The 14,635-nt window shown below is 39.2% G+C and overlaps 2 protein-coding genes across 4 annotated transcripts in view; one reads left to right on the top strand and one right to left on the bottom strand.

The window, feature by feature from the left end:
* Positions 1 to 4,771: 4,771 nt before the first annotated feature.
* The window catches only part of Nek9 (NIMA related kinase 9), a 44,914-nt gene continuing 35,050 nt past the window's right edge, over positions 4,772 to 14,635 (top strand). For 2 of the 3 annotated variants that reach the window (XM_021246299.2, XM_004837171.3), the window contains exons 1-5: positions 4,772 to 5,145; positions 7,571 to 7,748; positions 9,799 to 9,854; positions 10,681 to 10,751; positions 12,667 to 12,772. In XM_021246299.2, coding sequence (XP_021101958.1) covers positions 4,927 to 5,145; positions 7,571 to 7,748; positions 9,799 to 9,854; positions 10,681 to 10,751; positions 12,667 to 12,772 — 630 coding nt within the window. In that variant the 5' untranslated portion in view covers positions 4,772 to 4,926. Of the gene's footprint in view, positions 5,146 to 7,570; positions 7,749 to 7,820; positions 8,354 to 9,798; positions 9,855 to 10,680; positions 10,752 to 12,666; positions 12,773 to 14,635 lie in introns of those variants that run through there. The other variant, XM_087195405.1, reaches the window with a different exon arrangement.
* The window catches only part of Zc2hc1c (zinc finger C2HC-type containing 1C), a 54,156-nt gene continuing 45,686 nt past the window's right edge, over positions 6,166 to 14,635 (bottom strand). Inside the window, exon 5 of the mRNA XM_087195407.1 lies at positions 6,166 to 6,181. The gene's annotated coding sequence lies outside the window, so the exon portion shown is untranslated. The remainder of the gene's footprint in view (positions 6,182 to 14,635) is intronic.

The raw sequence follows: 14,635 nt of genomic DNA, 5'->3' as shown, positions 1-14,635 counted from the left end.
GAGGAGCCACAATTGAAGTGTTCAGTAACTACATTTAGCTAGTGGGTACTGTAGCAGACAGTGAAAATATAAACTGCCAGCTCTTTGGTATAATCTTTACAGTAACTCAGTAGTCCTGGATAGTTCACTATTCACAATGGAAACTTCTGCAATATAGCCTACTATTCATGCGTTAAAGCATGGAAATAGTTGGGGGGGGGGTGTTTGTTCGATTGGTTGTTTGAGATAGGATCTCATTATGTAGCCCAGGCTGGCCTCAAACTTGCAGCGATCCTCCTGTTTTAGCCTCCCAATTGCTGGGATTACAGCCATGCACCACCACACCTGGTCAGGAATAGTCTGTTTTGACCAAATGTATTTTCAAATCAGTTATACCTTTAAAATAAACATTAAGTATTTCTGGACTTAAGAGTATTCAAGGTCAGATCATTAATTTTAATTATATCCAATACAACAAAGAAGTTGGCATTCAGAAAACTGTTCTCTAAGATGTAGCAGGACATTTTTCTATTAAGCCTATCATATCTAGGCATTGTAACTAGAACAATACACAACTTCAGTCAAATTATAGAAAACTTATCTAGTTTCTCATTGTACAGGAACTGGAAAAATGAATTTTTAAGTTTTAGCTAAAACCTGTTAAGCTTCTCAGAATTAAAGTCAACACTTCTGCTTTTAAGTAATCACTTTTTCCATTCTCTTATCTAAAAAACAAAACAAAAATCCACTGAGCACCTGTTCTGTTTAAGCCAAGCTAAACTCTAAAGTATATCCAGAGTAATAAAAGACTATCTATCCTCAAAGTGCCTTCTAATTAGTAGTAGATGAAATGGCCTCTACCTGGAATGATTGCCCTACTTTGTTTAGCCATCACTGACCTAAAACTGGTGATTTTCCTAGGAATCTTTCATTGGCAAGTTTGGCTTGGAAAGATGATCCTTTTTCCTGAAGTCTTTCTAGAATCTTTTTTTTTTTTTGGTACCAAGAATCAAACTCATGACCTCTCACTTTCAAGGTAAGTGGCAGAACCACTGAGCTAAATCCCAGGCCCTCTTTCTAGAATATTATACTTCAGCAAGGCTTATACAAACTGTTATAATTGCCTGGTTACTTATGTCTACTGTAAGCGACGTGACAGTAGGAACCATATTTATTTTGTGCTCATATCCCAGCACCGGGCACATGTTCGTACTCAGTGTTTGTTAAATGATTTAGTTGAAAATTCAAAAATACCTGTATAAAACCTGGAATATAATCAACAAAATAAAGTTTAACAGTATTTATCAGGCAGTCTTACATTTGAAATTTTTCAAAAATTTTATATACATACAGGAAAATAGACTGATACCATCCTATATTCAACAACCAATTTTTGGCCTCTATTACAATGCCAAGCACTTTTCTAGGCACTAGAAGTGAACAAAAGAGCAAAATCCAGGCTCTCATGAAGCTTATAGTCCAATGAGTCAACAAGCATAGTAAACAAGTCATCAGTATTTTATTGATAAGCATTCTGAAAGAAACAGCATGTGAAAAGGTGGGAGAGCTTATTACTCTGCATTGAATCAAATGTGAAAAAGAGCTAGAGATTTAAGTATGATAATATAAATAGACCTTCACTATGAGTCACAGTATAAGCATATCCTCATTATTTGTTGTTTTTTTGTTTGTTTGTTTTGGTACCAGGGATCAAATTCGGTACCTTGTGCTTGCAAGACAGGTGCCAGAACCACTGAGCTAAATCCCCGGCCCCCTCATTATTTGTTATCATTAATAAAAATACTAGATCCAGATAAAGGAAGACAGAAGTGCTCCTATACTGTCCTGTGAATTGCCAAGAAGCTGGAGGAATATGAACTCACTCTCACACCCCTCATCCTATTCTGCCAATTCTATCTTCCAGAGTTTGCTCTAAGTTAAAATCTTTAAGTGAGTTTCTTCAGCTCCTACATGTGGTATAGACCCCACATCCCAATTAGTCAAAAGTTCTAAAGGTCCCTCAGGAAATTTACAGCAGTGAATACCCACATCAGGAAAACAGAGCAAGCTCAAATAACCTAATTTTGAACCTCAAACTTCTAGAAAAAGAACAAGTCAAGCCAAAGCTCGTATGAGGGAGAAAATTATAAAGATCAGAGCAGAAATTAATGCAATGAAGACTAAGAAAACAATACAAAGAATCAATGAATCGAAGAGTTGGTTCTTTTTTTTTTTTTTGGTACCAGGGATTAAACTCTGGTCCTTGCGCTTGCGCAGCAGGCACCGAAACCACTGAGCTAAATCCCCAGCCCGAGTTGGTTCTTTGAAAGACTAAATAAAATTGACAGACCCTTGGCCAACTTTATCAAAAAGAAGAAAGAAAAGATTCAAATCCATGCAATTAGGAATGAAAAGGGTGAAATCACAACAGATCCTACAGAAATCCAAAAGATCATCAATACCTACTTCGAGAACCTGTGTTTTAATAAGATGGAAAACACAGAAGAAATGGACAGATTCCTAGATACATATGAATTACCAAAGCTGAATCGAGAAATATAAAAATTCTCAATAAACCAATATCAGTCAATGAAATTAAAAATGTAATTAAAAACCTACCAACAAAGAGAAGCCCAGGCCCGCATAGATTCGCTGCTGAATTCTACAAGAAATTTAGAGAAGACCTAATGCCACTACTTGTTAAACTCTTTTGATGAAATTGAAGGAAAGTGATACTCCCAACTTCATTCCTGGAAGCAAGCAATACACTGATAGCAAAACCAGACAAGGATCCAACCAAAAAAGAGAATTACAGGCCAATCTCCCTAATGAACATAGACACAGAAATCTCCAATAAGATACTGGCAAACAATGCAGCAAATCATCAAGAAGGTTATACACCATGACCAAGTTGGATTCATCCTAGGGATGCAGGGATGGTTCAACATATGCAAATCAATAAATGTAATACACTATATTAACAGAACCAAGGACAAAAACTATATGATCCTCTCAACAGATGTAGAAAAAGCTTGACAAGGTCCAATACCCATTCACAAAAACTACAGAAAATTGGTATAGATGGTCTTTATCTGATTCTGATAAAAGTCATCTATGACAAACCAACAGCCAAACATAATACTAAATGGTCAAAAACTGAAAGCTTTTACTTTAAAATCAGGTACAAGACAAGGATGTCCACTGTCACCACTCTTGTTCAATATAGTTCTAGAAACACTAGCCAGAGCAATTAGACAAGAGAAAGAAAAGGAATAAGGATAGGAAAAGAAGTTAAATTATCATTGTTGGGCCGGGGATTTAGCTCAGTGGCCCTGCGCCTGCCTTGCAAGCGCAAGGTCCTGAGTTTGATCCCCGGTACCCACCCACCCCCACCCCCCAAATCAAACTCCTCTTCACTCACTGATGCTATCTCAGTGCTGCCTCAGCATCTCTTCTTAGAATATAAATTGCCTCCCAACTAGTCTCCTTGCTTCCAGTCTCTGTCGTGCACATTGTCATGAGTTGTTTGTAAAATATGACTTGATCTATCTAAGGTGACTAATCGTTTTTCTTTTTAAGGTGACTATATTTTTATTTTAGTATATGTGCTGCCGAAGCGAGCACTGACTGTTTTTATTTGAGGTGGGCATTTGAGCAAAAGATGGTTCTAGTAATTATGCATATGAAAGAAGGCATAAACTGGGACTTCCCTATAAAAATCGGTCGTATAGTCACTAGTCATATAATGTGCTTAAAAATTTCTAACTTTCCATTGCCTACAGGAAACTCAAACCCTGTCAACGTATGAAGTATCTTTTGCTACCTCTCATGCATCCTGGGCTCCTCCCACATGACCTCCATCAAATCCTGGTCTTTTGTGTCTCTGAATCCAGGTTGCTGGGTTTGACCTCCTAGCTCTTCTTAATTTGCTGTGTCACAATAAGCAAGTTAGTCGCTCTGTACCACAGCTTCTGTAAAATGAGAATACAGTAACGTGAAGATCAAGTGCCTTAAAACACGGACAAGCTTTAGCCTGATGCCCAGAACATAACATTCAACAAATGTTAGCTGTTATTCTTGTGATGTAGATCATCTTCCCACAATTTTAGAAATTAAAAGGTTTGAAGATGTGAAGTTGCTCGAGGTCACATAATTGATGAAGCAATATTGTTCACTGTATTGCAATTCTCTTGGTGACTTCCAGGCAGGGAACATCTTACTGCAGATTCTTCCTTCCCCAAAGCAATGTCTAGTGCTCAAAGAATGCTTCATGAGATCAGATGATCAAAGATCTGGGAAAACACATAGAATATTGAATCTGGAAAAAGAGAAGGGAAATAAGTAGAATGTCAGGAGGATTGACTTAAAGTGTTTTTGGAGTTGCAAGAACGAGGGATCTAGGGTGGCCCTAGGAAAAAGAACTGGACCCACTGACTGAGATGACAGGAGCAAGTATTTCAGCTTGCTATAATCACTATAAACATTTATTCGATCCAGAGCGCTAATGTTAGGAGGGACTGCTTCCCCATACACCCTCTTGCCCTAGCCCTGACGCCAAGAGGAGATTGGACGACCTCTGGACCTCAAAGCCCTATGGGGACCTGGCCAGGGATGCAGTATACATATGGGAGCCCTTCAGTTCCACGGGACTCCTACTTGGCGCCGGCCAACCCCAGCCCGAAGCCACACTTTCTCCGCACACCCAGAGGGCTGTAAGCCTTGGAAACTGGACTAAGCAAGTGGGTAAGAGAAGACGGAGGAAACCTTCCTCATTGGACCGGAAATACCGATAACTACTTCCGGGTCCGGGGGCAGAAGCCATCATGGAACCTCTCTGGGTGGCGGGGCTGGCGGAACTTCGGACCAGCATCTGAAGCGAGTGAGCCGCTGAGCAGCCAGTGGCGCCAGGGATACGCAGGCTGTCCTTGGAGAGCCACGGCTGCCGCCATGTCGGTGCTGGGCGAGTACGAGCGACACTGCGATTCCATCAACTCGGACTTTGGGAGCGAGTCCGGGGGTGGCGGGGAGTCGGGCCCGGGGCCCAGCGCCAGTGCGGGGCCGCGAGTCGGCGGCGGCGCGGCGGAGCAAGAGGAGCTGCACTACATCCCCATCCGCGTTCTGGGCCGCGGCGCCTTCGGGGAGGCCACGCTGTACCGCCGCACCGAGGTAGCGGCCCTCGGCCCCGGCCCCGGCCCCTTCTTTTCGGCCCCCTTTTCAGCCCCGACAGTCTCCGGGCTTCCCTAGCTCCTTAATGTTTAGGCGCCCGCGTGGTGTTTGTCTCAGGGTCTCTCCACCATGCGTTCAATTCACCTGCCCTAGTTCACTGATTTCACGAACTGGTCATTTTTTCTTAACCCGGGGAACTGACCAGATCGTTGTCTCTGCGTTTTAGTTTCCTCATCTGTAAAGTGGGCTTAGTGATAACTGCCTTTAAAATATATTTTTTTTCTTAAGGTTCTTTTGAGAATCAAACGAAGGTTTTTTGCAAACTAAATTAAAGTGGTGTACGAAAGTGAGGTATTGCCAAAACTTCCTTCCTGTCGTGTTGTATAGCTCTCCTAGGTCGGGGTGGGGAGGAGGGTTGTGGCTTCAGAAAGCCCGCACTGGTGGCAGCTCTGCTAGTTTTGTCATACCGTTCAAATTCTAAAGTGATCACTCAATTGGAAGTTTTTCTGGAAGCTCATTGGGAAGATCGCCTTGTGTTGGTTTCTTCTTAAGTGTTTATCTTGTAGCGTTTACGCACAGGAAATACTTTATTGGTGTATTCTAAGCCATGTTAACTGTTGAAGGGAATAAGAACCCCTTTTAGGACCCTTCTGGTCCCCATGATAAACAAGAGAATCCCTCCCACACAGATTTGCACATTGGCATATCCTTTTGGAGAGACCCGTGGTTCACCAACCCTGACGTTTAAAAATGTGTACAGATTTGGACCGGGGATTTAGCTCAGTGGTTTCGCCGCCTGCTGCGCAAGCTCAAGGACTCGAGTTCGATCCCCGGAACCAAAAAAAAATGTATACTGATTTGAAACTCTGCAGCAGTGATACAGTTTCTAAAAACTAGATTTAATCACCAGAGTCTTAAAACGCTAGCTTTAGGATAAACATTTAATGAGAACTTGCTGGAGTTGCTGAAGGTGATTCATCTGTCAGTGATCCATATGCAGTTCTGGTATTTGTTCCAAGTTCGCCTATCTTTAAGGCTGAGAGACAAAGAAAAAGAGAGGTGGCTTCAAGAGAATATCTTTATATGTTTTTTTTCCCTAATGCCTTAATGTGCAGTGTTAAGAGTTACTATTATTCTTAGTGGTCTTATTTGCACTCAGAAAGAGATGATATTGGTATTCCTATTTTTCAGAGAAACTAAAGCAGTATACTTACGTGCCCACTTAAAAGTTAGAAGTAAATCTTAAACTATAACCAGAGTTTCACAGCTCGTTGCCCATCTACCTCTCATCATCCGGTTGATCTTGATTACTACTTTTTTGGGTGTTTTTTTTTTTCATTTTTGGTACCGGAATCGAACTCAGCCTTGGGCTTGCTAGGCAGGTGCTGTGCCCCTGAGCCACACGCCCCCACCCTTGATGACTAGTTTTGAGTTAAATTTTATTACACTTCCTTAGAATTGTATAGCGTTGTCTGTATCACCATATTTATTAGATCTGTGATTTACAAAGGTTTAAAAGCAGCCCTTTTCCTCTAGAAGCTTATCTCTCAAGGAAACGACAAATTAGCCATGTTACTAAATAAATAGCATTTCAGTTGTGTATGTGTATAAATGAAAAAAGAATAGACATATCATTTTATTATGAGTACTGAAAATTAAGGCTGTGGTTGCATTAAATAAATGTACAATAAAATGATCATCAAAGTTTTCCCCCAAAGAAGTTTTAAAGGCTTGGGAGAGGCATTCAGAAAGAGGGGGAGAATTATGGGGGGGGGGGGGTGCTCATGGGCCAGGAAGCAGTGTCAGTAAAGAATTAGAGATATCATTAAAGAGAGCAGACATCAGGAGCTGCAGGTAGATTTTCATAAATAGAAGGAAATATGATACATAAGTGACAGGACATTGTAAAGTTGCAAAATGAGATTGACTTATTCATATCCAGAAAGGGCAAATGAAAATCGGTAGAGAAGTTATAAAATTAGAGACAGGTTGACTCTTTCTATTTCACAAGAAGCTGTGGTCAACTCTAGATAACCTGCTGTCCGGTTTTCTACTTCCCCAATACTCTAGCCCTACTGCAGTCCCCTTGCTAATTATCAGACTTGTAGTGTCCTTCAGTAGAATCTTTTAGATCTGCTCCCATCCCATTTTTTAACCTGGCTCTAAAATCGTACAAATTAAATGTAGTAACAAAGTGACAACATCTTAATGCTTTCCTCAGTTTTGCAGTAAATTATAATACTCAAATGTATGCAGAACCTTTAGTTTGTTTAAAGAAAGAAATAATAAGAGTCAATCTTTGCAGTTTTTTTTCTAGGCTGAAGTTTTTTAGAAAGTTTTTTTTCTAGGCTGATAGATGCAGGTGTAGATTCATACACTGCCAGGCGAGAGGAAAGCACAATACCTCTGTTACTGTATGTTGTAGGATGACTCACTGGTTGTGTGGAAGGAAGTTGATTTGACCCGGCTGTCTGAGAAAGAACGTCGTGATGCCTTGAATGAGATTGTTATTCTGGCGCTGCTGCAACATGACAACATTATTGCCTACTACAATCACTTCATGGATAATACCACCCTGCTGATTGAGCTAGAATACTGTAATGGTAAGGGAAATTCAGTGTGACTTCCTCTTTCAAGATATTCTTATGTTCATACTTACCTTGAGGGGAAAAGTACAAGAAAAAGCATATGCAGTGATAAAAACTTTAAGTGGATTTCTAGAGTTTAAGAGGAATAGGTCAGGCAGGCCTTGGAGAGTTTGGAAATGATCTCCAAAATAAAGGGAGGAATTTTCCTCTGCATATGAAATTTTTCCTTGTGATTATAGTTCCATCTTCAAATCATTTTTTCAGTTAGATTTATTTTTCAGGACTTTTCCTCGTGAAATAACATTGGTTATCCATTAAAGACATAGTATGGCTTAGAACCTCTTGATATCCTATTTAATGAACTCTTACAGGTAATATTTATTTATTCTGACTTTAGCTAAAGCTATCCTATGGAAAAATGGCCCAGAGATCCAATTGGATGAAAGTGATAGTAAAGTGTGGCCTTATTTGTTTTTTAGTTTTTTTGAGGTTTTGTTTTTGGTTTGAGACACCATCTCACTATGTACTTGAAGATGGCTTTGAACTCACTATATGGCCCAGCCTGGCCTTGAACTTGGGGCAATCCTCCTGCCTCCACCTCTCAGGTGCTGAGATTACAGGTATGCACCATCACTCCCAGCCAAGTATGGCCTTATTTTATCTGATCTCTGATTTCTTTGGAACATTTTACTAGTAGTACTGCCTAGTTGTTAAGAGAATAGACTGAACCCTCATTCCAAGTTCTACTTTCTAGCTCTATAACCTTGAGCAAGTAACTTAAGTTCTCTGTACCTTGGTTTCCTCATCCTAAAAAAGTTCGTTGATTATAGTACTTGACTTCTAGGATTGTATGAAATTAATTTTGAAAGCCATAGTATAGGACTTGGTATGTAGCAAGTGTTTGATACATACTATACTAGCTGTTATCTTTATTGTAGAGAAGACCTCCCAAACCCTTTTGTGAACTGCATGCTAAAGAGGTACTAACATATTATTCACTTATTAACTTTCTTGTCTAGGTTCTTGTGTTTCATAATTCTGATCAACGCTGAATAATTAAGGTTGTATTAGAAATTTTTGAAAGATTGAAAAGCCTTAGGTAGTTAACTTCCTTTGTGGTTAGAAGGAACTAGAACAAATGATACATTTATTGAAACTATGAGTTACTAAATTGCAGGGGAAGAGAAGTACAAACTTAGGTCTAAAGTGTAAATTGTAGCGTTGGTAGGAAGTAAGATGAATCATGGTCATTTGCTATCTGTATTTGATAAAGAAAAGAGAAAAGCAAATTCACAGGAAGAAATTAATAAAGGGGTAATAATTGGACATAATCTAGGGGCGCGCCCTAAATTTTTAGAAACAGTGTGTAAAGAAAAAGTTATTGATATATACCCTATATATATAAAATGTTGCCTCACAGGTGTAATTTAAATGTTGTGGTAGTCACATTGGGAGAGCTGTTATAAAAGTATTACATGTTGTTTGAAAGAGAGTTCTAGAAAAGGAAGCTCTTTGAAGCTGTTTCACTAGTTGGGTTACTACAGAAATGACCTTTACTCTCATCTTTCCTAAAAATGTCATACTTCCAGTTTTGAATTGAGCCTTTTGAGTTAGGGAAAGGAATTTTCTGAAGAATATTTCTAGGCAGGTGCTGGAACCACTGAGCTTTTTTTGGGGGGGGGGGGGTACTGGGGATCAAACTCAGGACCTTGTGCTTTCAAGGCAGGCGCCGGAACCACTGAGCTAAATCCCTGGCCCCAGAAATCTTTGTGGGTTTTTTGGGGTTTCTTTTTGGTACTGGGGATCGAACTCGGGACCTTGTGCTTTCAAGGCAGGCGGCAGAACCACTGAGCTAAATCCCCAGCCCTCTGAAGAATATTTCTGATAGTCCTTGAGAGATAGGAAGATTTTTGTTCCCATTTGAAAACTCAAGCAGGAAGAAGTCATTTCCTTTGGAAAGCAGAATCTTTAATTTCATCATGTCACCTGTTAATATCCTATTAGATGAAAAGCCAATCTTTGATCTCTGTTAAGCAATTCAAACCTGTTTGTTGTTTAATTGCAGGAGGGAACCTGTATGACAAAATCCTTCGTCAGAAGGACAAGTTGTTTGAGGAAGAGGTAATTCATATGTCTGTGGAAAGAAGCTAGAATTATAGGGTTATAATTCTTTATTTTTTAATTTTATTTTGGGAGGTTTTTGTTGTTGTTGTTGTTGTTGTTTGTTTGTTTGTTTTCAGACAGGGTCTTGCTGTGTAGCTCGGGCTGGCCTTGAACTCACTATATAACCCAAGCTGCCCTAAATGCCAGTGGCCAATCCTCTTGTCTCAGCCTCCAGAGTGCTGGGGTTATAGGCGTGCACCACCACACCTAGCATAAAGTTGTAATTCTTCAACTCTGGTTCTATATTTTATTCTCCCAACTATGAAGAGTGTTTGGGTTTTTTTTAGTTTTTTTGTTTTTGGTACTGGGGATCGAGAGTGTTTGGGTTTTTATTTTTTCCTTTTGTTCAGAATCCTTCCAGGCTCTGATTAATATTCATGAGAGAGAAAACCTCTAACAAGGAAGCTGTCTATAGCTGCTTCCTAAATGTTTTACCTCGACATCATGATTCACTATGGCTTTCTTTCCTGATTCTGTTACTGCATACTAGTACTCCCAATTTGCTATACCTTTGCATTCTTCCTCGGTTTCTCTCCATAAGTCTGCTTCAGAATACTTTTATGTTTTTAATCACACTGGAACTATTGTATAATGACCTTTTTCTTTTTACCCCTCCCACTTTTCTTTGCCTGCTCAACCTCCAAGCAAGAGATGTCAAGTCATGTTGAATCATAACCTCTGGTTGTAGTTCCTTTGTGTGTGTGTGTGTGTGTGTGTGTGTGTGTGTGTGTATTTAAATGGAGTTTTTTTTTGCAGTCCAATATAATGTATTTTGTCTCTGCAGATGGTGGTGTGGTACCTTTTTCAAATTGTTTCAGCAGTGAGTTGCATCCATAAAGCTGGAATCTTGCATAGGTAATGACTGAAAAAAATGTATGGGCTAGATTCCTCCCTCCCAGTCCATTCCCCATCCTGGCTGCCTCCTATCATTGCTTTCATTTTCTTCACTAAGCAATCAGGGTTTTCCATGGATATAATTAGAACAGGAAAGAATGAGGAATGAAGGATGTTATATACACAATCTGAAGTTAAACCATGTTTGTGAACTAGAAAGGATTCTCTTGGTACGTAAGTACCACTCAGTCATTTCTTTTAAAGATGTCTTAGAGAGTAGTAGATTAATGCATCAGCGAAGCCCAGAAGGTGCTATGAGAAGTAATATTAGTTTGGCTAGAATTCATAGTAAATGATTTCTCAGCTCAATAATAATTGTCAATTATTATCATTCTATAATTTAAGTTTTTAATTTATTTATTTTTTTCTTTTTCTTTTTTTTTTGGTACTGGGGATCAGACTTGGGTCCTTGCGCTTGCCAGGCAAGCGGCGGAACCACTGAGCTAAATCCCCGGCCCTAAGTTTTTAATTTAAGTAAAAGCCTATGCATTTTGTACAGTCAGTTGTACAATTTTACCAAATCTTCATTTGATAAGAACAGGAGAGAGAGATTCCCCTTCGTTTCAAGCTATAAAGAGAAACCATTCATTGTAAGAACATTTCCACATCATTGTCCTTTGCTTAAAATAGTAAGCTGCATGTGGTGGTGCACATCTGTAATCCCAACACTTAGGAGGCTGAGACAGGAAGATCACTGAATTTGAGGCCAGCCTGGACTACATAATGAATTCAAGGCCAGCCTGAACTATGTAGTGAGACCCTGTCTCTAAAAAAGTCATTGATCATTGCCAGCAATTAATTAAAATACACTAGTTTCTTTGTTTGTTTATTCATTTAGTTAACACTTATTTCTTGGCCAGGGATGTAGCTCAGTGGCACCGCACCTGCCTGGCAAGAGGGAGGTCCTGAGTTTGATCCCTGGTACCAAAAAAAACCCACTTATTTCTTTGGGTTTTTTTGGAACTGACAATCAAACTCACATCCCACTTCTTTCTTTTTTTTTTTTTTGTACCAGGGATTGAACTCAGGACCTTGTGCTTGCAAGGCAGGCACTGGAACCACTGAGCTAGATTCCCGGCATCCCACTTATTTCTTAATAGCTAATGGATAGCTACTGCTGCATGTTGCTATTTTCTTTTTAAAAGTAACAAAATATATTATTCTGGTTTATTCAGTTTATTCAAAAAAGAAAGATTATAAACCAGACACAAATTTTATTTTACATATGGTCAATTCATCATTGTTTTATTAGTTTTTGTTTTTGTTTTTTTTTAAGACAGGGTCTCACTGTGTAGCTCAGGCTGTCCTTGAACTTGCAACAATCTTCCTGCCTCAGCCTCCTGAGTGCTGGGATTAAGGGATGTACCACACCACTTAGCTTTCTTTTCAAGAAAAATAGCCCGTGACTTCATTTAGATGGTGCACAACAGCCTTGTTGTTGCTGAGACATGCAGCCCCTTCTTCTGTCTTAACAGAATATTTGTAACTTTTCACCAACCGGGTGTTAAATTGCCTTGTTATCGTAATTGAAGGCCTAAGTAGTAGTGGGAAAAACAGTATGTTTTATAGGAAATAGGGTTGTCTGCCTCCTTGTTTTTCTCATCCAACTGTCTAAGCTTTGTCTAATGTCAGTGCTGTAGGAGCCCTAGAGCATGAAGTTCATTTTCTGCCTTTACTCCTTAAATACCCTCCTTAAGTACCTACTAAAATGTGTGTGAAAGGGGTGACCACTATATGAGACATTTATTTGGGACCCCGTAACAGATCTGAGCAGTAACAATAAACTCATTTTTATTCTGTACTAATCCTGGTCAGTGTGGGGGATAAGATAAAACAATGATCTATGTGGACTAAACATGCAATATATTTTTTTCAGAGATATAAAGACATTAAATATTTTTCTGACCAAGGCAAACTTGATAAAACTTGGAGATTATGGTCTAGCAAAGAAACTTAATTCTGAGTATTCCATGGCTGAGACGGTGAGTATAGGTTGCCCTTAATTTTTGTTCTTTTCCAGTACTGTGAAATATAACTATACTGCCTAAATTTTGCTTCCTTTTCCCAAAATTCTTGAAGTTCTCCATACTGATAATGTAAATCATCTTTTTTCTTGAATTCAGTAGTAGGCTTTTAAGGGATCATCAGATGTTCTTTAGAGAGTCATCCATATTATACCTCTGATCTCAGCCCAGTCCAACACTGATTAAGACTTTTATAACGGGGCGTAGTGGTACACACCTGTTATCCCAGCACTCAGAAGGCTGAGGCAGGAAGATTGCTGCCAGTTTGAGGCCATCCTGAGCTACATAGTGAGTTTGAGGCTGGCCTGAACTACATAGCAAGACCCTGTCTCAAAAAACCAAAAAAAAAAAATTATCTAAAGGCAACAAATTTTTTGCCTGTTTATTTTTTTATTTTTTAGTTTTTTTAGTTTTTTTTGAGACAGGTTCTTACTGTGTACTCCAGGCTGGCCTTGAACTCATTAAGTAGCCCAGGCTGACCTCGAACATGCGGTGATCCTCCTGCCTCAGACTCCCAAGTGCTGGGATTACAGGCATTCGCCACCATGCTTGGCTTTTGCCTGTTTTTTCCAGTCTAAAATCAGTATTCCACCTTATGTCTATCTAATGTTTAAACCCAAAGTGTTGAACATTTCTGTTTCTCGTTTGTTTGAAACAGGGTCTCACCATGTATTTCAGGCCGTCCTTGAACTCTATGTAGTCTAGGCTGGCCTCCAGCTCACTGATATCCTCTTGCCTCAACCTTCCGAGTACTGAGACTACAGGCATTTACCACCATGCCTGACTTTTGTGTTTCCTTTGAATGTTACAAGCAAAGGCTAATATCAAGAGAACAGTCCGTTCTTTAATGTCATACATAGTCTGAACTAGAGGGCTCCCTTCTTATCTGATTTTGAGAAAGGCTCTTGATTAGGACAGTGATTTTTATCATTTTTGGAATTATAAAATCCAATTGTTACTCTTCTGGTTTTATAATCCTGCAGCCTTAAAAGAACTTGGAAATGTAAGTTAATAAAATTAATTTTGTTCTGGTATTTTTTATAATGGCCAGATAATGCCTGAAAGTGACTTAGACATCCAGCATTGAGAGTCTGTTTCCAAGACTCAGTTGTATGTATCATAGTGGCCAAATTGAGCTAAGGAAGCAATTACATCCTTACATGGATTTTTCTCATCAACAACCATCTTGATAAAATAAACTTTTGATAAACTTAATAAAATTGACCTTTTTGTAACCAATTTAATACACTGAAAGAATGATATGAAAATTTATAAATGCCATGTAAGGTATGTGAAAATTTCTTTGTTTTGCTAATTGAAGATGACTATCAGTCTTACTGGAACTGCTGGGGAATTCATTGTCTCAAAATCTTGGGAGAGGTATGACTTCTATATAGAACATTTTTATTTCCAAATCTATTCTTAAAGTCTAAAAGTCTTTTCAAATTCCAAAGAAATTCAGTAGTTAGTATCACAAATGTCAAATTGGCCCATTTTAAAAGTTTCATTACTGTACTGTGCATTTCAGCCAAGCATTCTTTTTTTTTTTTGGTACCAGGGATTAAACTCAGGACCTTGTGCTTGCAAGGCAGGTGGCAGAACCACTGAGCTAAATCCATGGCCCTGTACTGTGCATTTACATTTAACTCCTTTATTTAGTTACTATCTCTGCACTGACAGGGTTTAGCTCTTTCCTATTGGTGAACTTTTACTAAATAGCTCAGTGGCGTCGCACCTGCCTGGGAAGCACAAGATCCTGAGTTCAATCCCCAGTACCGACCAAAAAAAAAAAAAGCAAGCGAGAGAGAAGAAACTAAGTAG

Source organism: Heterocephalus glaber, unplaced genomic scaffold, assembly GCF_053883595.1.
Source record: "Heterocephalus glaber isolate CG9 unplaced genomic scaffold, H.glaber_assembly_v1.0 deba00001608, whole genome shotgun sequence".
NCBI lineage: Eukaryota > Metazoa > Chordata > Mammalia > Rodentia > Bathyergidae > Heterocephalus > Heterocephalus glaber.
The sequence above is the reverse complement of the archived record's forward strand: the minus strand, read 5'-3'. Positions and strand labels throughout refer to the sequence as shown.